The 26,295-nt window shown below is 40.7% G+C and overlaps 1 protein-coding gene across 1 annotated transcript; it reads left to right on the top strand.

The window, feature by feature from the left end:
• Positions 1–2,080: 2,080 nt before the first annotated feature.
• LOC119490265 (sodium-coupled neutral amino acid transporter 3-like) lies at positions 2,081–26,143 on the top strand. The gene is made up of 16 exons (XM_037773542.1): positions 2,081–2,463; positions 8,848–9,000; positions 9,095–9,161; positions 11,299–11,414; positions 14,114–14,187; positions 14,380–14,472; positions 14,629–14,710; positions 15,486–15,568; positions 16,204–16,262; positions 18,730–18,846; positions 19,059–19,138; positions 20,274–20,374; positions 20,492–20,616; positions 21,948–22,092; positions 24,117–24,220; positions 25,349–26,143. The coding sequence occupies exons 2-16, from the start codon at positions 8,936–8,938 to the stop codon at positions 25,451–25,453; spliced, it is 1,416 nt and encodes a 471-aa protein (XP_037629470.1). The 5' UTR covers positions 2,081–2,463; positions 8,848–8,935; the 3' UTR covers positions 25,454–26,143.
• The last annotated feature ends 152 nt before the right edge of the window (positions 26,144–26,295 follow it).

The raw sequence follows: 26,295 nt of genomic DNA on the forward strand, positions 1-26,295 counted from the left end.
TTACACAATGTAAGCTGCTTCTATTACCTGCTCCATTCTCCCTAAATGGTCTATACTTTCAATACTTTCAACCACCTTTTAAGACACAGGTTTAACAGTTTAAGCTAAGCATGACTGTGCTTATAAAAAGAATCCTCTCTGTTTAGTTATATACGCTCACACAATACTCCTCAACCTTCACCCAATGAGTCACTTTTTAGGACATATCACGGTTCAAGTGTCTTGCTAAGGGCACGTTGACAGAAACCTGCCTGGCTCTCCCAGCTCAGTTGGCTCCCGTTATACCTCAAAAACCGCCACATAACACTGCTGTTGTCTTATATTAGAAAACATTGTTTCAAGACAATGAAAGCCACAGTCCTCTGTTTATTCCTCTCTATTTTATGACCAGATTAAGATCAATGCTCTTTCTCACCCCGTTCTCGGTGTCCTCCATATGTCCACACAAACAGTCAATACAATCGGAAAACAGTGAACAACCTCATAGGCCGGTGTCATCCGGATTTGAACACATGGCTGAGCTGAAGAGTGCTGAGTAGACTGGGTTAAGATCCCAGCAGATAGAGTCATTAAGAAGGAAGCAGCTTGGTGTTGACTCAGCCATGTAGTGAGACAGCAATGAGGGAAAGATAGCACTAGTATAGAGAGGCAAAGTGCCGCTCCTTCCTGTGGACCACCATGGGACCTTATTTCTGAAAAAATATGAATGGTAGTCAACAGCAAGAGACAAATATTTTTTGATGAATCACACATATGATGTTTGTCAATTTAAAACATAATTTTTCAAGTAGCAGCGGAAGCAGTGACGTTAACGTATTTAACAGTTTTTCACCAAAATCTGTGGGAAAAGTAAAAAAACATAACGTTAACGTTACTCCTCGTCGATCATAAACGTTTGAATATAAAACGACTCGTTAAAATCGGTTGAGAAATGTAGACGTTATAGTGCTTTTTATCCAGAAAAACGGCAGCTCCCCCGTTCACTTGTATAGGGTTACAGGCCAGCCTTGACAGGTCCAATATGGCACCCACGTTGACATACGATCCAGGATTCAATGAGGCGTCTATGTATATATATGTCTATGGTTATTTGAGCTTGTGCATGGAGACAACACATTTATAACAAAAGATCTGTGTTACAAACTGGAGATGTGGAGTTTGAAAGACTTGGGAGTGTCTAATGAAAGACACTAGTGGTTTGTATTATTGGAAATGAAGGATCCAGGGTTTTTGGAGATTGAGCCATACTAAAAGTCAGGACATCTCCACCACTTTGATTTTGATCCATCTCTTGTGAGTTCCCTCAATAGCATCCCTTCCCAAGCCATAGGTTTGCTTTTTTTGAAGCTTTAGTTTAGATTTATCTCTCACCATGGTTAAATTCCACCTGCCAAACAGTGCTCAAATATATTGATTAGACGGTAGAATAATACTCCGTTAAAGTCCTGCACTGAACATTTCACTGATGTACAAGTATAGAAGTACTTCTGAATTCCTGCACTGGTAAAAGTGTTAGTGCTTTTGAAATGTCCCGGGGAAATCGTACTTACTTTACAACTCTACTATTTACAACCATTTATACATTCTTTATCCAGGGTTTTGTTCAATGCTCCTCTTCAGTACATACAATCAGACACATTCACACCAAGAAGCTTTTATATGTCAAAAGAAATCATTCCAAATGTTTGGATTGAGTAACATTGTTAGAGCAGCCATACCTCCACACACACACACATACACACAGCTGAAAGTGTGTTCCTGTGTGGAAACAATACACCAAAATAACCATGGGAATGTGTGTATCCTGGACCATCTGTTTTTTTCAAACAGCTCTGGTCAGCTCGGGCATTTCTGGGGAATGCTGGTTTATATATTTATCTTTCTGTGGAACCTTTCCATATTGATCTAATAGAGCTGGCTTTTTCCAGTTTGCTTCTAATGCAGAGCTGCCCACCAGTAGCCAGGCGCTCTTATGTAACCCCGTGCTGATCACCTCACCATACTTCCTCTGTTACCACAACTCAGAGGCAGGGGAGTGGGAAGAGATTTGAAACATGGAAACAATTCAATGGGCCCAGTGTGTATGAGACCAGGCCATAGGAACCCCACTGAATTCCCCACAGAACAATCCATCACCGGAGCAGAGGCCTGACCAAAAGTCATAGTTAACTTGTTTTCTCCTTTTTGGAAAGGAAGAGGAGTGCCTCTACATGTGACATCACAAGAAATTTGAAACCGTCATTTTCAGCAGCCCTCCCTACTCTCTGCTTGCTCCCACATTTGCTCCCCTCTCCCCAACCTCTCCCTGAGTCGCTCTGGGCTTCTCTCCGGGGCTCCACAAACACGGGCGAGGGTTTTACTAATCCTCTCAGCCCAAAACGACACCTCTGATCCCAGGACTTCACCACACAGTTCCCCCCCTCTGCTTCAGAGAGTCAGCTGGGCCTGCTTCTGGAGGTACCGGTAAGTCACTCACTCCGTTCTTCTGGCTGAGCTGGAGCTGCTCTGCTGCCACGTGGTTTGGCTACTTGAGGTCTGCTCAGGAAGAGTAAAGACCCATGGTGTAGAGGCTTTGTTACAGGCACCAGCCAGTGCTCACGGGTGTTGATTTTGAAAGTATGCTCAGGTTATGCAGCTGTGCTCCAGATGTGGAACAACTCCACTGAGTTCTTGGTAGCCCTTCTCAAAGTAACTCTATAAATGAGCTTGAGAATGATTCCTCTTGAGATTATAATTGTATTTCAAGCAATTTACTATTAACAATTTTTTTTTACTAATTATTTTCCAAATTAATTATTAATGTAACTTTGTGGATTTGGTGGATCTGCAGTACTAACATTGTTCGCGCTACAGTGTTATTGTTACTCTTGATGTCTTTCTAAGAATTTACATTTTAAAAGGTAAATGGTGAGTTTTCATGTACAAATATTTTCAGATATTTGTGGAGTGAGAAATAAGTGAAGAAAAAAAAGATAATGGGCAAGCGCTTTAATGCATTCACAACATGTAGGTGTATGTCGACTACTACACATAGATGTAAAGTTCAGGAAAAACACCACAACAACAACAACAGAACACACACTTTTGCTGGTGTTGAGGTAAACAGGAGCCTCAGCTGTTGCTTGATGTCATACTGTAGATCTCCAATAGAGCTTAATGTGCTGCACATTTTTTAAAAAGATCAAAACACATAAAAAAAAAAAGAAAAAAAAAAAAGGTGACAGTATTATATAAGCTGTAGATGTACACATTACATACTTGGAAAATAGGGCAGGGCCTAATTCAGGCACACATTGTACACTTTCTGTTCCTTCCTACCTCACCGTGTGGCAGGCTTTGTACTGTATATATACTCTATCCCAGTGAAAACAGTATGAAGTATGTTAAAGGCTTGCATTTTCTTTCTGCAGGCTTATGAATATGTTTCAAATGTCTTTGGATCATGTAAAAAAAAAAAAAAAACATTTTTCGAATAATAATAAGAGAGAAAAAAAAAATGTAATTATTCACTTTTTCTCCAAAAGTGTGATGTTCAGTTGGATATATCACACACAGAAAACACAAACAGAAATGTAATAAACATTCAAATTTACATTTCTGTTTGTGTACAGATTAAACAAATGAGATACTACATGTTCGTCAGTGAGCTTTAGAGGTGTTGGTACTGTAGGTGTATTTTTGAACTTTGGACGGAGCCAGGCTGGTCTGTCTTCATGCTAAACAGACCTAGACCTAGTCCTGACTCCAGCTCTGTACTTGAGGCTGACATGAGGTTTAGATCCATCTGAACATCTGACTCCCAAAAAGAAAACAAGGGGACTCACAAGCGTTTTCTTTGCTTACTCAGCCTATAGCGTCTATTCAGTTCAGTGTAATCATTTCAGTTTTAAAGTGTGTTAACTCTAGCTGGTTTCCAGATTGAGTTAAACCCTCGTGGAAGTTGTTGCTTTTTGTTGCATAAATAATGCTTGAACATTTGATTCCCAACAACCTACTGAAAGCACATGCTGCAGCACGGCGTCCAAAATAGAAGTTTCTGTTTACAGTTGTAAACGTTTGGCCAAAAAGCTATTGGCAAGAGACTCTTGGACCTGATTGGTGCTCAGGATGGGTGGGTGCACCTGCATCACAATAAGTGGGATAGTATCAGGTGAGCAGGCGGCCACAGGAAACTGTGACTTTATATACTCACTTATTTTCCTTATTCACAACTGGCTTTTATAATGGGATACTGTCCTGCATGGTTAAACAGATTCACCTGATATATATATATAAAACAAAAAAACAGGTTCAAACAACTGTTTGATCATGTGTGAAATTTGCTAAGCTATAGAAATGCATCATTTATCCGAATTCAGATATTATGATGCGATCACAGTTAGGAGTTTAGAGCCCCGATAAGATTAACTAGTGTCTTTTTTACATGTTGAGACGCAGTGCAAACACACATCTTACTTCATTAAAGTATTATTAAAGTAAGACCAGTACCTGATCCTGATCTGGATCACCTGGAATCCCCAATGTAAGCGTGAGGTGTTTAATTACGGCTAACTTACAGTCTCAATCATCAATTTACAATTTCATAACAGATGCTTTTGAGCACATACACCTCAGTTAACTAGTATGTAAAGGTATATGTGTTGTGAATGCTCTACTACCACCTGAACTGCATGTCAACAGCATAATACATATATTTTCCTAGAATTAAAATATATGCCTTTGATTTTCTCCCTGTGAAACATGAATATATTTAGTAATGCCAATAAAGTGCATGACAATGTAAAATGTCTCTCTGCGTAGGGACAGTATTTACAAATAGATGACTATGTACAAAATGTCAATGTCTGAGCTTAGTAATGTTTGAGCAGGGAGGTCATTCTCAGCTGTTATCACTCTGTCTGTCGTTCCCGAGGCCTACAGGGTGGAGATATCCATAGCTGGAGCCGTCTAGACTTGGCTTCATTCCAGCCTCTTATCTGTAGAGTCACGTTGCCTTTCGCTGGAGCTTGGCCCACCAATACAGAATGTAATTCTAATATATGACAATTCTGACTAATGTTTGTATTGGTTTTATTAGTAAAGTTCAATGCACAAACTATTCAGGTCTGGTCTGGTCTGGACTGTTCAACTGGTCAATATTCATTTTTAATAACATTTGTGACAGAGTTGTGAAATCTATAGCTAAATAGTTACCACATTTTAAAAATGTAGTTTCCATAAGCAGATTCCATACTGGATTCAGATTTTATAAAAAAACCTGCAGGGCCGGATTCATCCACCTGGAGGCCCAGGGTAAAAACGGCCGTATATGATAACATATTTTTTTGGACGGAGTGTAAGTGGAGGTGGAATAATTCTCTGAACATGTTAGCTAACGCTTGCTAGAAAATAGTTTTTTTTAACAATGGCTGGAGAAAGGATGACTTTCTTTGAATATGTAAAGTCACGTACTCGGGACAAGACACTTAACCCCAAATTGCTCCCGAAGGCATAGCCATCGGTGTGTGAATGAGTATTCGGCAAAGTTGTCAGCTTGTATGGCAGCGCCTGCCATCAGTGTATGAATGTGTGTGTGAATGGGTGAATGCTGACATGTAGTGTAAAGCGCTTTGAGTGGTCGGAAGACTAGAAAATGCTATATAAATGCAAGTCCAGTACAATTACTTAAGAAAGTTAACATTAAAGCTGCAGTGGCTAGAAATGGAGCAAATATGATTAAAAAAAGTATTTTTTAAAAAAACGGTCACTATATCGTGACAGTAGTGCATGAGACAGGAAATCTGAAAAAAATCATGTGCATCTGTGTCCTCAGGTGCTCCTAACAGCATCTGTTGGATTTCAGATGGGAGGAAAACAACCAGTCAGAGCTGATCTGGAGTCTGCCGTCCAGCTGCTGTCTATGAGAGCCGGCTGTCGATTACTCGCGAACTCCGACCAAACCAAACTAGGCAGCGCTGATCAAATATGAATCAATATTCTGTTGCTATAATGCCTATTTCTCTCCTCAAATGTTTTCAGAATCATCTTGTAGGTTACTGTTTATATGTAAAATGAGAACGTTTGTGACGCAAAAGCCATTGTGAAATCTGTTGAAGGAACGCCAAGTTACGGTCACATGACCAGAGCACAGCCAATAGGAACGCTCTCTCAATGAAATTACCTGTGATTGATCAAAGTCTCCCGTCATGGGCTAGATTTTCTAAAGCCTGAAAACAGAGCCATGAGGAGGTGCAGAAGTCTAGTTATCTCTCAGAACACTTGAATTACAATATGCTGAAAGGTTATTATGGATTTTTTGCCCAATGATGCCAAAAACATACTGCCTACTGCCACTGTAATAGCTGGGCTGCACGATGGTGCAGTGGTTAGCACTGTCGCCTGCAGGAGGGTTGCTGGTTTGAATCTGGCTCGGGGCCCTTTCTGTATTCTGTGTTGTGGGTTTTCTCCAGGTTTGTCTGTTTGAAAATTTGCTGCCATCGTTTTCAGAGATTTGAGAGCCGCTACGGGGTGCCTTGAAACCGGTCCGGCCTTTGTCTGAGCATAGCCTACTTCAGTCTGCTGGTAAAATCATAATTAATCGTTGCCTTAGTTGGTAGTATGCAGTACATACTGATTGAGTATAATAGTATGCAGTACGTTGGTATACGATTTCAAGGGTTTATTAGTGTTATAAATTAGTAGGCTACGGCAAAACGTACACAATTTGAGATGCAGCGAGCCCCGGTCTGCAGAGCCCTAAAGCCCCGCCCCCGCTGCTGCACAGAGCACTGTGTGCTTGTTTATTCAAAGTTTATTAATATTGAACATGTTGCATGTCCAAATTGCACCAAATTTGGCAAAGCAATCCCTTGGGATCCGCTGCAATACACCCGCCAAGTGTGAGGTAGATCGGATGTGCGGTTCTCAAGATACGCGAAGGACATACCCACCCACATACAGTACATACATACCCAGACAGAGATTTATTGCTTTATAGCTACATGTTTATTTCTGTACATTAAGAGCAACAAATCAAATTCATAAACACACTTGGCCAATAAAGCTGATCCTGATAAAGGTGTTATGGTGAACGTGTAACCAAATGATTACACATCCAGCAGACACGGAGCAACATTAGCATTAGTATTTTGGAGTGGTGTTTGTGTCCACCTGATGAATGTAAGCTCTGTTTTTAGCTCTTTATCTCTATATCTATATCACCCAGCAGCTACTGTATACTGTATATCTTCCCAAAGGGAACAAACACTACAGCAGCTGTTGACGGTAACTCATCCCTGTCCAACCAGCTGAAGCCAGAAGGATTCAACCTGGAGGCGCTGAGAAGAATAAGCTGAGACTACAGTAGTTTTCATCAGGATTGTCTCATTTTTCAACAAATAAGAAAAATGTATTCCATCAGAATAATTTGAAAGATGCCATGATCAAGTAAGAATTTTCCAGATAGGGACTTTCTAATCATTTCATTGAGACCTCTGAGTTATAGCAGCAGACGCGTAGATTTTATTTTAGTTTGCCCATTTTGGGGGCAGCGGAACAAACTCTAAGCACAACATTGACATACTGTATTATTCCCTTATGAAGTTGTTTTTGTTAGCAAACAGTCGGCTTTTTATACATCCAGCAGACAACATTAGCATTCATTTGGATTTGTAAGAGTCTAATATTTACTCTCCTTTTGGGTCTGCTTTGGTTCTCCACCAACTGCTGAGAAACACTTCTGTCTCTTTAGCTGCTAAATGGTCCGCTATGTTCTCCAGCTAGTGTCTACCTGTGTCTGTCTGCTGTCTGCTGATGGGCAGGATGTGTACAGTACAGTGGGTTTATCAGAGCTTTTTCACTGACAACAGCTGCCTGTTGCTGCTGGAAACCAAGTTGATGAGTGTTATTTCAGTCTTCTCTGTACATCTATAACATGTCTGTGCTGGATGACAGATCACCCCTCTTTTGCTACTCCTGAGGTTTCTGCCCTTTTTCCTGTTAAAGGGTTGTTTTTAAAGGGCTTCTTTTCGCTTGTTTTTCCAAATCAGGGGTCTATGGATAGATGGTGTTATATATTCTACAGATTGTGCCCACATTTGTGGTATTGGGTTATATAAATAAAGTTGACTTGACTTTAAATATAACCTTAAGCATAGATTTTTAGCATCTGTTATTATACCCCCGCGACAACGTAGTCGGGGGTATATAGCGCTCCGCCTGTCCTTCCGTCCTTCCGTCCATTTGCGTGTCACACTTTTCTTTCCGGAGCAGAACTCGGAAACTGTTTAACTTAAGAACTTTAAATTTGGTTTGATGGTTGACAGTGTGGTCTAGTTGTGCCTTTTGGGGGGTTAGAAGTCCAGGGTGCCCAAAATTCTAAAACTTTTGGGCACCCTGGACTTGAGGAAGTTGAGCTAATAACAAGCTACATTGTGCTCAATAGACTAATACCATTAGTTCCAAAAGGGCAACACCTTTGGCCCTACTTTAGTAGGGGTCAAGCGGTGAGCGGGGGTATGTGAGCCATGCTCACTTTTACCTTGTTAACTGAAGGTTGTTCAACATGTCTGGTTTTGACGTTCACTAATTTAATCATAATTATTATTATTTCACTCTGGACCAAAGCGTGGCTAAAGATACACACAAGCAGTCACCATCTAGTATTGTATCACAATGTTTTTTAACACAAATGGCTGAACATGACACACACAAAAAATATTTAGTTACAACTGAAGCAATTGTAAGCAGTTCACATTTTGATGAAGTCAGTGTTCCAGAGTCAATATTACTAATTATTATTAATTAAATGTGCAAATATTCGACATGAGGTGGTTTTAAGCTGCTTGTGTTTTGTTTCTTCTTTTGCAGATTTCACCTTTCAACACCTTTTCATTCTTTTGAGAAAAAAATCCCATCTATCTGACGGAATAAGTCAGCCTATGTCTCTGTCATAAGTATGGAACTGCAGAAGCTATCAAATGGCAATCACCACCATGACGCTGCTGTGCCCGTGGAGGGAGGGTATGTTTCCTATATGTGTGTCCTATGTGAAACCAAGTACATTCATATTGTTTAAAAGTTGTGCAGTGTTTTTTGTTTTTGATGGATATTACAGAATCCCACCAGAGGAAGAAAAGTTCCTGCAGCAGAGCGATGGATCAAAGAGACCTCAGTTCACAGATGTGAGTATGAGAGAGAGGCCTAGATGTGTTCAGTTACACAGTAGAATTCAGAGCAAATAACATTTATTTTTTTACTTGTGCAAGTTATCATCATGTTCCAATGGACTATATTAAAACTACAGTATTAAGGAGGGGGTGGGAGGATAGGGGTCAAAAAAGAGGGAGCACTTGACTTTAGTCTACAGCTGATATTGTGATTAACATTTTAACTTTTTGATGAGATGTCTTCTATACACCTGGCCACACAGCTTATGCATCATGTAATTGGTTTAATTATGACTGTCAGTCAGACATCTCAAACAGGTCAGACCATCAGATTTCATCAATTCTTATTCTTTATTGTTTGGAATCCAAGCATGGTGTTCATGTCAACCAGTAGCTGTCTGGTTCACTCATTTGGTGGCTGTAATAACCGTTGATTTAGAAGCTCTTTATGCAAAAATATTTGCAATAAATATAATATAATAAGGAAATATAAATAATGCCAGGGAGGGTATTTTTTAAAATATTTTATGTCTTTATTTGATAGTGGAAATTAGAGAGATGACAGGAAATGAGGGCAGAGAGAGATGACATGCCACAAAGGTCCCCAGCCGGACACCAACTCGGGACAGAGTTAGTCAGCCTTAGGCCACCAGGGTGCCACAGGTCTTAATAAAAGATTCAGCCCCCCTCCACACCCCCAAAAATATTCATATAGTCCCTAAAACAGCTGCAAATAGCAACTGGCATAAAGGTGCTTGGGGGGGAGGGGGGGGATTCATCCCTGTGGTCTCTAAATGACATCCACAGCTATCCTACTGTACATCAGAGGTTACATTTTGAGTAATGCCGGAGGTTAAGTGTTTGACTAATAGAACCTCAGATCGCAGTCTGTCTCAGGGCCATTTCTGGCCATTTTAGTGCCGCAAGACAACTATGGCAAGCCGTTTTAACATTTAATAGCTAGACAGGATATTCATTTGTGATATCTGCAACGTCATTTTGCCATTCATGTGTTTGGGGTTTATCATTACGGATATCCACAATTCAGTAGCGGATATCCATAATGTGAATTATGACTAACAGTAATACCAGTTTCAGAAATATACAATTAAATTCTGAGTAGTCAGAATTCCAGTGACGAAATGACGTTGCAGATATCTGTAATTACATCAGAAAGGGAGCGGGATGAGACGGGAGGCGGAAACCATTCAAAAATACTATGGCGCTGCACTGCAGCCGTATGGGTTTATAAAGTGTGTCTGGAGACAATAAATCTACAATACGCTGTAAATTCCTACCACAACTCTCTAGTGAACAAAGCTCTCGTTCACCACAGATTCCTTGATGATGAGCTCGTTCTATTTCATGGCGTTTTTTTAACTATCTGATCAACAGAGGTCCCTGACCACTCGTCTCACAGCCGGCTGCACATAGAGACCGAGGTTGTAGCTCGTTGTCTTCTTAACTACTGTTAGAAAGAACCGTTGTTGGTGTTTCAACAATGTTTCGCTTATGAGTTATCGATCTGGGAAGTTTGAACCTTACCAAACTAACTTCAAAACTGAATTACAGATATCTCTAACTGTCGGTTTGACTAGTCAGAATGACGTTATAGATATCTTGAATATGAATTCTGACTAGTCACAATGTAATTACGACTAGTCAAAATGTTAATGCCGGATAGTCAAACTTAGCTAATAAATGTTAAAACGGCTTGCCATAGACAACTGTCTGACAACTGTCACCCTTGAGGGGAGTTATCTTTTCATTATAATATTTTAGAATTCAACTTTATTCAACTTCACTCATTCACTCATTAACACATCAATTTGTTGTGATCTACGATCACCATTTTTACCTAGTTTAAGTGTTTTTTAGTTTTCTAACCTCCTATCACGTGCGCATATTGAAGTGATAACTAAACAGAAAAATGTTGTCGACATAATCCAGACAGCACTGATTTCCGCCAAAAACAGAATGCTAATGTCAAAGAGTTTCATATCAAATGATGCTGTCGAAGACACGGTGGCATGATTTTTGAGTTGACTCTATACGTGATTTGTGATGTAATGTCACAATATGCATCCTAACATGAAGTCATTATCATTATTGTGTCTTAGAAGTTAATATTCCAGTCTTGCGTCTTTTCCAGTTTGAGGGTAAAACCTCCATTGGGATGTCTGTCTTCAACCTGAGCAATGCCATCATGGGCAGCGGCATTCTGGGTCTGTCATACGCCATGTCCAACACCGGCATCGTCTTTTTCCTGTGAGTACCAGAAATATGCACACTTTGGTACAGAGAGTACAACTGAATGTGGTACACACACACACACACACACACACACGTTCTCTACCTCAGTGGATCCCTGAAAATTACAGACAGTAGACAAACAGACACACCAGAGGAGACAAGGTCAATATTGTACAACACTTGGTTATTGCTTAAGCCATATGAAGCTATGACATAGTACACTGATCAGACAAAACATTAAGACCACTGACAGGTGAAGTGAATAACATTAACTATCTCGTTACAATGGCACCTGGCAGTGGGTGGAATATATGAGGCAGCAAGTGAACATTTTGAACTTTGAACTTTGTGTTGGAAGCAGAAAAAATGGGCAAGCGTAAGGATGTGAGCGACTTTGACAAGGGTCAAATTGTGATGGCTAGACAACCGGGTCAGAGCATCTCCAGAACTGCAGCTCTTGTGGGATGTTCCCGGTCTGCAGTGGTCAGGACCTACCAAAAGTGGTTCAAGGAAGGAAAACCGGTTAACCGGCGACAAGGTCAGACCCGAGGCTCATTGATGCACGTGGGGAGCGAAGGCTGGCCCGTGTTGTCCGATCCAATAGAAGAGCTACTGTAGCTCAAATTGTCCACCGCCAAAAGCGCCTACAATGGGCATGTGAGCATCAGAACTGGACCACGGAGCAATGGAAGAAGGTGACCTGGTCTGATGAATCACGTTTTCTTTTACATCATGTTGACGGCGACGAGTTCGAGGTGTTGACTCGGCCTCCAAATTCTCCAGATCTCAATCCAATCGAGCGTCTGTGGGATGTGCTGGACAAACAAAGTCCGATACGCGGAGGTCCCACCTCGTAACTTACAGGACTTAAAGGATCTGCTACTGACGGCTTGGTGCCAGATACCACAGCATACCTTCAGAGGTCTAGTGGAGTCCGTGCCTCGACGGGTCAGGGCTGTTTTGGCGGCAGAAGGGTGACCTACTCAATATTAGGCAGGTGGTCATAATGTTATGGCTAATCGGTGTATAACACAATGTTAGGACTGGTGAAGTGTGAATATTCTGTACACTCTACAGCGACGCAATAAGCAGGAGCAGCTCTTACACTAAACACAATAATGACAAATAAGACAACAACACCTCACTGATCTAATGTTCACAAGTTTCATTTTTATTAAACCTAATATGATACCTAACCAAGTGCCGGAGGGGGCACCACAATTCACAATGATGAATTATTTAAATTTAAGATGAAGCACAAGTACACAACTACAATTGGCATCATTAAACCATTATAGGCAATACAAAGATATACATATTTGCTCGAAATAATAAAAGGAATGATGGTGCCCCCCTCCTCCATCATCCTGCGGTTTGTTCCATTGCGCCTGACAAACTCGAGCCTGGCTTGTCCACCACAAAACAATTACGTCCCAAATGGTCAGCAGCGGCCCTGCTTGTCCCTGATGTGAAAGCATCCTTAGAGTGTGAGAGTCATCTTGGCAAATGTGGTCCTGGAGACACCTACTGTATCGGGAAATACCACAGAAGAGATTTTGAATACTTTGCCAGGTGTTTATATTTCTGTCAGTCTGTCTCTCTGTGGACAGATATTGTGACCGCGATAGCGTCACAACTGTGCAAGATGCAGTCACGAAACTTCACAGGTGTGTAGATGAGGTCAAAAAGAAGGCTGGGTTCGAAGATGGGTGTGGTATGAGCAAGGGCGCCGGAAGTAAGGGGGGTAGGAAGTGGGGGAAGGGGACATTACCCCCCCCCCCCACACACACACACACACACACACACACACACACACACAAACACACACACACACACACACTACACCATGGGCCCGATTTGGCGTCACAGCTGGTGTGATCCCATCACAAGATGGTCTCTAGTTACTTTATTATTTTTACTGATGCTGTGCGAGCACAAATCCAGTTCCATTCTACAGCTGTGCTCATCAGCCATGTCAACATGCTCACTTTGTGATTTTGACTACGCAAAAATTGTGATAAAAAATATAATTCATGAATAAAATAATTCTCTCTCTCTCTCTACATAAGTATATATACAGTATATATGATAAAAACCCAGCAGTCTTGAGTATTATAGAATATTCCATATTTCATTTAATAAGAATGCTGTTGTCGCTTTCCAATATTTGCTTTCATGATTTCTTTTTTTTATAAATTTCTATGGATTTGTAATACATAGGGACCCCAATGAATCAGTAATGTTTACACTAAAATTAATACCTGGAGCAAAGATAACATAACATTGTTTCCATTCATTTTTGTCAAATAACGCGTACATATGTGGAAAATTATAATTCTATTGTGAATTATATTTTCATTTTCAAGTTTTCTATCATATCATGTTAATAAAGTCCCCTAAATGGCACCACATTGATCCTTTATGGCCTATCCAGTCTTTGAATATGGATGAAGCAAGAGAGAAACTCATGTATGTTTGTGTCAGGTTGGCTGGACTACTGAACTGAAATGCCCCTTTTACTTGGCTCCCTAAAAAACAGATCTGTCCAGTGACAGACACACTGCAACAGCTGCCTGCAGCTTTATGAGCTTATTTCCAAGGCTTCAAAGAAGAAGAAGCTTTTCCTAAATTATGCCTTAAATACAGAAACTAATCAACATGTAAGAAGTGACATTAATGACATTACCTACCGTACCTTTTTTTGTGTTTTATAGGATCCTGCTGACATGTATCGCCTGTCTGTCCTGTTACTCCGTCCATCTGCTGCTACGCAGTGCTGGAGTTGTGGGTGAGGCTTCATTAAATGTGGATAAATATTGTCGGAAATCTGACATTAGTCTCAGAGCTTAAACTTTTCAAAGGGCCTTTCTCTTTGTCTCTTCATTTCCCTTCTCCTGTATCGAAGGACAATTCAGCTAGTAGTAGTAGTAGTAGTAGGTGTCAGTCTGTTAACATGGTTCTTTGTTATTGCTCTCTTGAGGTATTCGGGCCTACGAGCAGCTGGGCCTGAGAGCTTTTGGTCACCCAGGGAAGATTATAGCAGCTGTCATCATCACGCTACATAACATAGGAGGTAAGACACTGGAATACTATGAGTAGGTAGCGGTGTATACAAGGGAACCAAATGTGCCAGAACATCACTGTTATGAGGGGAACATGTAAATACACGTTGCCATGTACACTAATAAAAACTCTTTCTTCAGGCTGTCTATGTTTTCCTCCCCTGCAGCCATGTCCAGCTACCTGTTCATAGTCAAATCTGAGTTGCCGCTGGTCATCCAAGCCTTTCTTGGCCTGACATCAAGCTCTGGGTGAGTACTGCTAACAACTTTGAAATCAACCAGTGTCATCTGCATATGCCCATTACAGAGACAGGTCCAAGATAATAAGCTGAAAAGAGTCCGTCTCTCAGGACTTTCTGACTTCCTGTCTGTGGCTCTCAGCTCCAAGCCCATTGGTTCCTACTGAAGACGTCAATCTTTAAAAACACCTCATAAATATGTACATCAATTTAAAAAAAAAAAAAACGCTCAGTCATTTCTTGAAACAGCTTGTCTTTCTAGTTTTTAACTAACGGTACTCAAACAGGAGGAAATTGGGGACTATTTTCAGCAGCGTATTAATCTACAAACTCACACATGATGCAACCTTCAATTTCGGCCAAAAATTGTGATTTCTTTTACTTCAATTTCGTTTACGGAGCAGAACTCAGGAACTATTTAACTGAGGAACTTTACATTTGGTATGATGCTTGACTGTCTGGTCTAGTTGTGCCTTTTGGGGGTTAGAAGTCTAGGGTGCCCAAAATGTTTCAAAAGTTTTGGGTACCCTAGACTTGAGGAAGGTGAGCTAATAACGAGCTAGATTGTGCTCAATAGACTAATTCCATTAGTTCCAAAAGGGCAAAACCTTTGGCCATACTTTAGTAGGGGTCGAGCGGTGAGCGGGGGTATGTGAGCCATGCTCACTTTTGCCTTGTTTTACAACAGAACTGACCTCACTTTTACTAATGTAGTTTGAATGTCGGTTTTATCTGTGTGTACTGTATTCTTAACTGCATGTGTGTGTGATGTGTTCTGCACCTAGCGACTGGTTCATGAATGGAAACTACCTCATCATCATCGTCACTGTCGGCATCATCTTCCCACTGGCCCTGATGAAACACCTGGGTATGCCACTTCCCCTCAATTATATCACACTGAATGAACAACTTCTCAGAGTAATGCTTTTGACGGTCTGTGTACAAGGTCATTCATTATTTCAAGTTTTTTTTAAAGAACCTAACCCTTGTGTCACCTTATTATATGGTGTAAAATGAATTTAATACAACCTTCACACAGGACTTTGTCTTTGTATGAATGTCCTGTCTGTCTGTAACTTTGTGTCGTATTGCTGTTGTGTCTTCACCAGGTCTCTCTTGAGAATGAGACCCGTGTCTCAATAAGATTATCTGTCTAAATAAAGGTTTAATAAAATAAAATAAAAAAGTCATGTACCAGGTGGAAACCTCCGGGTCTGAAAAGTGCCTTTAAACTTGCATTTTTAAAATGGCCATCAGGCAGCATAAAGAAGTCTGATTATATAGAAGTGTATGAGAAAATGAGCCTACTTCTCACTTGATTCAGTAAACATTGTAAACATGAGTTTATGGTCTCAATCGCTAGTTTCAAGTCTTCTTCAGTACGGCATGATGTTCATTTGGTAAATTATGATCTCAACACAATAACACCTACACTATTGTAACAGAGTGCCTTCAGTGTATTTTCTGAGGTGTGTCTGAGGGTTGTCTTCATGTGTTCTGCAGGGTATCTTGGTTATACCAGTGGCTTCTCTCTCTCCTGCATGGTCTTCTTCCTCTCTGCGGTGAGTCTGTGGATATCGTCCAACACAGTCTCACGGCAGTTTGTGAAATATTCACGAAATTTTATCTATTTGATTCGTGTACATAGACACAAATTTACCTTTTTTTTTCATGACGCTCAGCACGACTTTCAACAACATATTTTCATGCGGTTTTCCTACGAATGTCCAGCAATACGTCACGCATGTGTCAATTTACGGTCTAGTCTTTTCAAAATAAAACTACTTTGTTAGGTTCAAGAAACGATCCACTTGGTTAGGCTTAGGCAACAAAACTACTTAGTTAGGTTAAGGAAAAGATCAACTTGGTTAGTATTAGGCAACAAAACTACTTAATTAGGTTTAGGAAAAGATCAACTTGGTTAGGCTTAGGCAACAAACTACTTAATTAGGTTTAGGAAAAGATCAACTTGGTTAGGCTTAGGAAAAGATTTACTTTGTTAGGATTAGGCAACAAAACAACATAGTTAGGCTTAGGAAAAGATCAACTTAGTTAGGCTTAGGAAAAGATCGACTTGGTTAGGATTAGGCAACAAAACCACTTAGTTAGGTTTAGGAAAATATCGCGGTTTGGGTTAAAATAACACCAGAAGTGGCGTAACTTAATTACGGAAGTTATATGACAAAAAAATCAAACTATGACATGAACAGCGGTCTCCTGGGCGAAAGCCCTGTGTTTTTTGACCCACCCATCCACGCTGACCTCCTCCCTATGTTTGCTGCTCTCTATACTTCCCGGTTCACAATTATTTGGATTACATAACAATATATTTCAGGCTGACAATCACGAAAAAAATGTGAAATTCATGTCTATGTACACGAATCAATACATTCAATTTTGTGACTATTTCACGAACTGCTGTGCGACTTGGCTGTATGGTGGCAATGCATTACTGTACGGCTGTTGTCACAGCACTGGTGGTTCTGGAGAAATGTTTGTTGTTATGTCTAAGGAAGTTAATTACGTACCGTTACTCGCGCCAGAGTTAACCCCCGTCACTCCACTCAGCCGCCAGGAAACAAGACAAGGGAAACATCTTTTGGTCTTGAGGAGCTGCAGCATTTATTTCTGCACAAACTGCAACTTCCACTGAACATTCACTTGATATTCTCAAAGCTAAACTAACTGTCTTCTGCTCCACTCGCTCACTTATTGTTCGCTCTCACACATTCGCCGCCGCTCTCTCTCTCCTGCTTCACCACTCATTTCCCACGTACACACACACTCTACGCACTGGCTCTGCTCTCCAAATGACCTTTGCTACTCTTACAACAGCTCTAGATAGGGCCATTTGTGTTTCCACATCCAGTTCGTAGTTCTTCTACACGCTTGGCACATGGGAGAGGCTGAAACCTGCAACCTCACCGCTGGATGCCGCCAGATGTTACGCACAGTACCTTTAATTGAGATTGTAAAGTTTTAATTCAAGAAAATGTAATTACCCAAACTACAGTATTGGGGAAGAAGAAAAAATATATTTTTTACATGCACACACCATATTATGTAAATAAATGTATTTCTGTGTAGTTTTCACCCCATGCTATGACATTGAACTACATGAGCAATAGATCCAATGACTATTATGTCAATTGTGTCGCATGTAGTTACAATCCCATCCTCATTGGTTTGGATTTAGGGCCACAATTTACCTGTTTTGGTTCAGTCTCAGTGTTCTCATCAATCTTGTATCCAGTAGCAGCAGGCAGCAGTGAAAAAGCTCTGATAAACCAACTGTATATACTCTACCTGCTCATCAGCAAACAGCAGACAGGCACAGTTAGAGACTAGATGGTGAGCATAGTGGAGCATTTAGCAGCTAAAGAGACAGATATTTCTCTCTGCAGTTGGTAGAGACTAAAACAGACCCAAAAGGAGAGTAAATATTAGACTCCTACAAATCCAAATGAATGTTAATGTTGTCTGCTGGATGCATAAAAAGCCAACTGTTTGCTAACAAAAACAACTTCATAAGGGAATAATAATGTCAATGTTGTGTTTACAGTTTGTTCTCCTGCCCCCAAAATGGGCAAAAATAAAATAAAATCTACGCAACTGCAGCTATAACTCAGAGGTCTCCATTAAATGAATAGAAAGTCCCTATCTGGAAAATTATTCTGATGGAATACATTTTTCTTATTTGTTGAAAAATGAGGCAATCCTGATTTAAAGAGCTGTTGTCTCAGTTTATTCTTCTCAGCGCCTCCAGGCTGAATCCTTGTGGCTTTAGCTAGTTGGACAGGGATGAGTTACCGTCAACAGCTGCTATAGTGTTTGTTCCCTTTGGGAAGATATACAGTAGTTGATATAGATATAGAGATAATGTAGAGAAGAGTTAAGATACCAACTAAAACAGCATATGTTTTGAGGAGATTCCAAACAGTACCAAAATGTATATGTTGTTTTGTTACCAATGGCAGGAGAGGTACCCTTTATTTCCCCTCCTCAAACTCTCTTTCTCTGTCACACCAGGTCATCTACAAGAGATTCAACATTGCTTGCCCTCTGGAAGTGTTTGGCAACTACTCTGTGAGCACAGCCGTCCCAGAGGACACGTGCACCGCCAAATTCTTCACCATCAATCAAGAGGTCAGAGATGAACTCCCTGAACTTAAAGCACACACAAATTACCATTTGCAGTTGAACTGTTCTTTTCTGTTGAGCTCTGTTCAGAGGACTGCGGTGTGGTCTGAGCATGTCGGGGAACTATTTATGGTCTGCATCATATTACGCGTGGCACATGGCTGGACAGGGTTCATGTGAGACAACCGTGTGAAGTTACTCTGTTACTTGATTTGCAGACGGCGTACACCATCCCCATCCTGGCATTTGCTTTTGTATGTCACCCTGAAGTGCTTCCCATCTACACTGAACTGAGCAAGTAAGACGCACACATTATTCGATTCTTACATTCTCCACATACTGTACACATTGTGCACTTCTACAGCACATGTGCAAGGACCTTTCAGGTGAAAAAACATTATTGGCTGTAACATAAAGACAGTAAGGAATAATCTATGGTACATGCCAATTTTTTAGTTTTTTAAAGTTGCACTCCTAATTTTGTGATGGTGCCCCAAAACGTTTCTCCCAACTCACCGTTGAAAATTAAATGAAAAAAAATTAATGAAAATCAACACAGTTCACAGTTTAAAGGGGACATATCATGCTCATTTTCAGGTTGGTGCTTGTATTTTGGGTGTCTACTAGAACATGTTTACATGCTTTAATGTTTAGAATAACACATTATTGTTCTCATACTGACTGTTTGAATATACCTGTATTCACCCTCTGTCTAATGCCAGGATCAGACTGCACGATATTTTTGACGGTTACGATGGTCACTATGTCAGATTAGATGATTGAGATTCATAAATTATTGTGGTGACTTGGCCGCGACACATGACAGACTACACGTCGGTCCCCTGTTCCGACAATACACACTCTCCCGGCACCGCCGTCTTAATATACGGGCTTACCGGGGCTCAAGCTCCCCCCACCCCCCACACCCCGGGCCCAACCATGTAAAGGGGCCCACGAGGCTCCATGGGAAAACAATAAAAACATAATTCACAGGGAGAAGCGAAAGCGGGCAATCAACGGGATGCTCCATGCGCAAAGACGCAACGGCGGTGGTGTTTTTTACTCTGACACAACCTAGATCGAATATCCTACTGCAAGGTCCGGCAGCAGTTGTGAAGTCTGAACCGGACATAAAACACTCCATTTTAGCAGCCTGTCTCTTTAAGCCCACCTCCTGAAAAAGGACAATCTGCTCTGATTGGCTTGAGAGAAAAAATATAGTGCACCTTTGCAAAGGTAGTTCAAGCTGTGGGCGGCATATTCTAATTGGCCAAGTTGGAAAAATACTGACATGGACATTTGTTTACAACCTGTTCAACTGCGATCTTTAAATATAAACTGAAAATAAACTTTGTCAATAGCCATGCTTCTTTCTCTCTCGAATATGTGTACTGTATGTGCTAAAAAACATCTGGCATCTTGTTCCCCTAAAGCCCAACCAAGAGAAGAATGCAGAATATTGGCAATGTTTCCATCCTGGGCATGTTCGTCATGTACTTCCTCACTGCCACATTCGGCTATCTGACCTTCTACGGTGAGAGCAACATCCCTTTAAGTCAGCTGCAGAACATAGCTCAGTTTAATGATAGTGAGGTGTCACATGTATAATATATGCGTGTGTGCGTGTATGTGTGTGTGTGTGTGTGTGCAGAGAACACTGAAGCAGAGCTCCTCCATACCTACAGTAAGGTGGACCCCCTGGACACTCTGATCCTGTGTGTTCGGCTGGCCGTCCTGGTGGCCGTCACTCTGACTGTACCCGTGGTCTTGTTTCCTGTAAGAACATGTCCGGCCTTCACACAGACACATCCATCTGACATGCTCTCTGACACTGACCTGAAATGCCTTTGTTTCTTTTACTAAATTAAATACAAAAGTAAAGTGGGCAGGGTTCTGTAAATTGTCAAATAAAAGCTGTGTTCATATAGTCAACTAGAATGGCACTCGGAGAGCGCAGACCTCCGCCCACGCGTGACTATAAAAACAGGTCACAGCTCACAGCTGGCGGTTACGTGAGGTGGTCGGCTTATTATTAACACGGTGTGTTTCCGTGTAACGTATCGGCAGATGCCTCTCTCATTCAGCAGCCTAGATACTGCTCTCATTCACTAAGGGTGCTTTCACATTAGGGACCCGGGCCCGGATCCAAGTACACTTGTCCCCAAAGTCCAGTTTGTTTGATTAGTGTGAACGCTCCAAACCGTACTCGAGCACGGTTCGCCGATCCGTGCCCGAGTCCACTTGAAAAGGTGGTTAACTTCATTTTAACCTATGGATTTTTCTTCCTCATAATAATGAGAAACAGATCACTTAATTACAAGATCGGAATCCATAATATAGTTGGAAAAGCACAGGTGTATTTAATAACATAAATGATGGCTGTATTCCATTTAGGGAAGGTCCTGGTATTGCACATGCTGGCTCCCTGGAATAGCTTGCTGGGACACTTAATGGAACTGAGCCATTGTTATTAATGTTGTTCATTTCACCTGTGCTTTTAGACAAGTCAAAATGTCTGCTGTGAAAAAGGTCCATTGCTATCAAAATAAAGCATGCAATGAAGTAAGATAAAAAAAAGTTTTCAGTAGCAATATAGCTGAAATACAAGATTATGAGACATGGAATTCTGCTAGTTGAATTATCTGTACAGTTTCTAACTTTTATTTAATAGTGCAGTGTCATGTTTTAATTCTTAAGAATCATCAGTACAAACAATGAGACATTGCTGAAAAGAATTAGCCTCATTGTCAAGTACTAAAAGGTACAAGGACTGTGTCCATAATACATTTAGAATCCAATTACGAGACCCTGTGACATCAAACCAGAGATCTTCAAATATTGCCATGTGATGGTGGGGTGAAATTAGAGGTTGAGCTTTGTAGAACTCTTTGGATAAATTCAACAATTGAAATAAATTCATTTGTGGGCTATCTAGTTCCAGGTTTTATTTTATTTTATTGATTTACAAAGTTGTTCGGATCATTCTGATTACTGATAAAATGCTGTATTGAGTGTGCATGATGTGAAATATTTCCCCTGCTGCTCCGTGTGACACAGTTCTTCAGCATTTTAGTGTTGTTTGATACACCGCCTTGTGTTTCTGTCAGATCCGTCGTGCCCTCCTGCAGCTGCTGTTTCCAGGGAAGCCCTTCAACTGGCTCCGTCACATCGCCATCGCCGTGTGTCTGCTCTCCGTTGTCAACCTGCTGGTCATCCTTGTTCCTAACATTCGAGACATCTTTGGCATAACTGGTGAGATATTAGACCTGAAAGTATTATGAAAGCCTGAATGAAAAGGGATACTTGTATAAAAGCTCTAATGAAATTACATCACATTTTAAAATAATGAGTTGACTTAAAGTCATTGAAATAATTAATTTTGTGTTTTTTAATATATTTTTTTCATTGAATTATTCTTCCATAATATTTTTTGGTCATTTTGGAGTTCCATATCAGATGAGAACAACTGTACATCAGCATTGTGTGCAGTATAGAGAGTCGGAGTAGACCTGAAGTGACATGTGGAATTCCCCAAGGCTCCGTTCTCGGGCCTCTCTGACTTCTGTTCAACATCTACATGCTCCCACTAGCTCAGATTACAAAAGACAACTATTTTACCATAATAATGCAGACAACTCATACAGATTTACAGAACAATATCACCAAGTGACTATGGTCCCATACAAGCACCGAATAGTTATGGATGCAGTGCTAAATCTTAACATTCACATTAAGATAATTATTAATTCAATTCAAGTGTCATCTTACGAATGTATAAAGATTTAATGTAACACTTCATTTTACAGGTCCGCAAATGTCATGGTAATCAGGTGATAATTAGCAAGTAACCTATTTATTATACTTTATACTATACTTTATTATAAACATGATTTAATGATTATATGCTAAAATAGCATATAATGGTTAAAATAGGGCCCTTAGGCTTGATAAGTGGCTGCTCTTCATTGGAGGTGGAAATCCAAAACTAATAGAAGACACTTCTGATCAGGCACAAATCTCACCATTGTGGGACTTATCTACACAAATGTAACCTGGTAGCTGATGTCATGATTCAGGGAGGTTTTTTAAGAAATTTCAAATAATTTATTTGCTAATTATTATCTTATTATCTGCAGACATTTTCGATACATTTTGAGGTAAATATTGGGGTAATTTAGCAGTAATTCCAAAGAAATTTCAAATGGGTTACTTGCAAATTATCACCTAATTACCATGAAATTTGCGGACCTGTAAAATGAAGTGTTACCAGACTTTTCAAAAGTCCTTCATATCTTGATATATTCTTAAGATGTCTGAAGAAATTTCTACATTAATAACTACTTAACAGATTTCATACATGATCTGACCGAAGCACGTACTTCAAAAGATTACTCTGCTCTGGTCTGGTGTGTTGGACAAATGGCTGTGATTGGCTGGATGACTGTTCAATCAATCTAACTTGACCAACAGCCTTTCATGAATAGAGAACTCATTCTCTGTTTTTGCAGATTTTAGTTTCCGTTTATCTCGTGAAAAAGTGGGATAAAATCATGTTTCTGTGAAAGTGCTGATGTGGCAACACCCACAACACCCACGGGGTTTGCCGTACCCTGGACTTTTGTCAGCGAGAGCTGTAGTAGACTCAACTACTGTAATGGTGTCTTTACAGGTCTGACTTCAGTTCTTTGATCTTGTCAGGCTTCCTGTGTGAAAAACAGTTTTTTTAAATACTACTATTGGTTCATAAAGCACTGATTGATTTAAGGCCAAAATACATCGCTCATCTGTTGCTAGAGTTCAAAGTTGTCTTTAAAGTGAGGCTATGTAAGTTTTGCTGAATGGCAATAGTAGAGAAGAGTCATAGTCAGTGAACTGATTCAGTAATATCAATCACACAGCAATAACTATCTAAAGTCTGCAAACAGTAGCCAGCCCCCATAAGCTACTGGTCATACCAGACCAAGTAAGACAAAACCCGTAGCAGCAAAACCCCTGAGTGTATTGACTTGAGCAAGGGTGTATTTTAAGGCTGATGATTTCAACTCTTCATTTGCAAGCAGAGGATTGTGTCATTTCTTCTATCATAGTCTCACTGTAAGTTAAAAGGCAGAAACATACTGTTAAACCAAGATAAATGCAGTTGGCCACAGTACTGGAGTTTCAGCAAAGAACAGACTGTTCATTCAACGGGTTGATTTGTTACAGCTAACAGCTTTCTCTGAGATAAATTCTGTTTTACAATGAAATGATGTATTGTGCCTTCTCTGTGTCTATAGGGGCAACCACTGCTCCCTGTCTGATCTTCATCCTTCCTGGACTCTTCTACATTCGCATCATCCCCACCGACCAGGAGCCCATTAACTCCAGACCAAAGATCCAGGTAGGTTCATATTCCTCCCTGACTGAGAGGGTTGACACAACAACAGAGTTAACCCTCTGAGACCCACAATAGACCCGTGTTTGTCATTTTTTAGGGGCGTACAGGAGGTCTTTAGGGGGAGATAGCAGGTCAGCAGTAGATGTCACATAGAAGTGGTGTACATCATCTGAAAGCTGGGAGCATGAAGATTAATTTGACATGCAGCTCATATGTGCAGCTTACACATGTTTGGTGCTAAATTTGACCATTTTTACCACTCGAGAATTGATAAAAAATGATCAATAATCACTCCAAAATACCACATTAAGACATCAGGACCTTGAGGAACACCATAGGAAAAAGCCATGTTGTGTTTTGGGATCAAAACTTTTGACATTTTGAGATTTCTGCAGGAATTGCATTTTTCAGCAATTGGATGGCGAGCTCTTCTGTTGTGTAAACTGCTCAGAAACCCCCTTATTGTCAGTATATCGTGGAAAGCCATCTGTCCTCTGAATGCCCTAGGTCTGTAGTTGGTGGCTGTAACGTTTCATGAGGCTGAATATCCTAGAGGTCACCACAGGTCATTTTATACAGTGAGGTCCCGTTTCAAAAAATGGTCTCACTACAATGAAATGGCTACTATGGGGACTAACATCATCACACATTAATACAGTTGGGTTCATTGGATCCACAAGAGTCTCAGCATTACAGTGATACTCAATTTATGTAATTCAAGACTGTTTAGAGACCCAAGGATGCAGAAATATTCAAACACACTATTTTTGGAATAGGCGAAAATAACACATTTATACTGCATGAAAAAAACTGCATGTGATTATCATAAAGTGGGCGAGTGTGTAAAGGGGATACTCGTGGGTACCCATAGAATCCATTTTCATTCACATATCTTGAGGCCAGAGGTCAAGGGACCCCTTTGAAAACCCCTTTGGAGCGTTATTCAGCCTCCTTCCTGACATGTTAGTATGACATGGGTGGTACCAATGGCTTCTAGTTTCATATGATACCTGCCCTAAAACTGAACCTGCTAGAGCCTCTAAAAGACAGTAAAGGTGGTCTGGGGTCGCCCCCAGTAAATCTAAGTGGGCCCGGTGATTCTACATTGACATATCTGCTTTGGATTTTCAGGCTGCGGTTTTCACAGCACTGGGCTTCGTATTCATGACCATGAGCCTCACATTCATCGGGATTGACTGGATGAGTGGAGAAAAGCGGAATCTCGGAGGCCATTAAAGTAAAACCCCCGAAGCCCTATACAGCGACAGCAGCCCACTGCTGCACCCCTCCTCCAGTCCTCCGGATGGGAAGCAAGATTCAACCTACTGCTAGAAGGCTCTGGGCTTTAGTTGGACTGTTTTTATAAATCATAAGGACAATCCATTCCTCCAGAGCGACGAGGAGCCCAGTCTTGTCCGTCACCCACCCTGGTTGATATATATATACAGTAACCACCAGGATCCATCACAGGTGGTGTTCCTCTGTTCTACATGAAGAGCTGACGAACATGTTGACCGCGGAAGCCCCTCAACCACTAAAAGCAATTTGCCTAAACAGAGGCTAAATGTGGTGTAGAATAACAGCAATATTAAAAACATGTTTAATTGTCAGCCAAGTTTGATAGAGAACACTTATTTGGTCTGTGCTTGATGAAAATGCTGTTCCCATTGTGGTGGTTAACATAGTAGTCCAGTTATTTCTGCTCATCTGCGAGTGTGAGGTAACTGAGCAAACTTACTTCAATTGTGTACTGTGATTCAGCAGAGCAGCACTATTTGGCAAACTGGAAAAAATAATTTTGGCTTCCATCAGCCAAAGTCAGACATGAAATTTATGCAACTGTGAACTAATTAATTTTGTGATTCATTTGTGAATTTATTCTGGATAGCATGGATATTGTTAAATAAAAACTCAATAAACTTTCAATAAGCTTTCAGAAACTTCCCACTTACGAGGTCGACAAGAGGGGGGCGTTCATATGGACTCTTCTCGTGAACACGACCCCATTTGAAGACACCATAAAACAAGAGTGGCATATTATTAGCTACTCTTCAGTCTCGCCGTCACTCTGTTCCAAG

The sequence above is a fragment of the Sebastes umbrosus genome, chromosome 6 (assembly GCF_015220745.1).
Source record: "Sebastes umbrosus isolate fSebUmb1 chromosome 6, fSebUmb1.pri, whole genome shotgun sequence".
NCBI lineage: Eukaryota > Metazoa > Chordata > Actinopteri > Perciformes > Sebastidae > Sebastes > Sebastes umbrosus.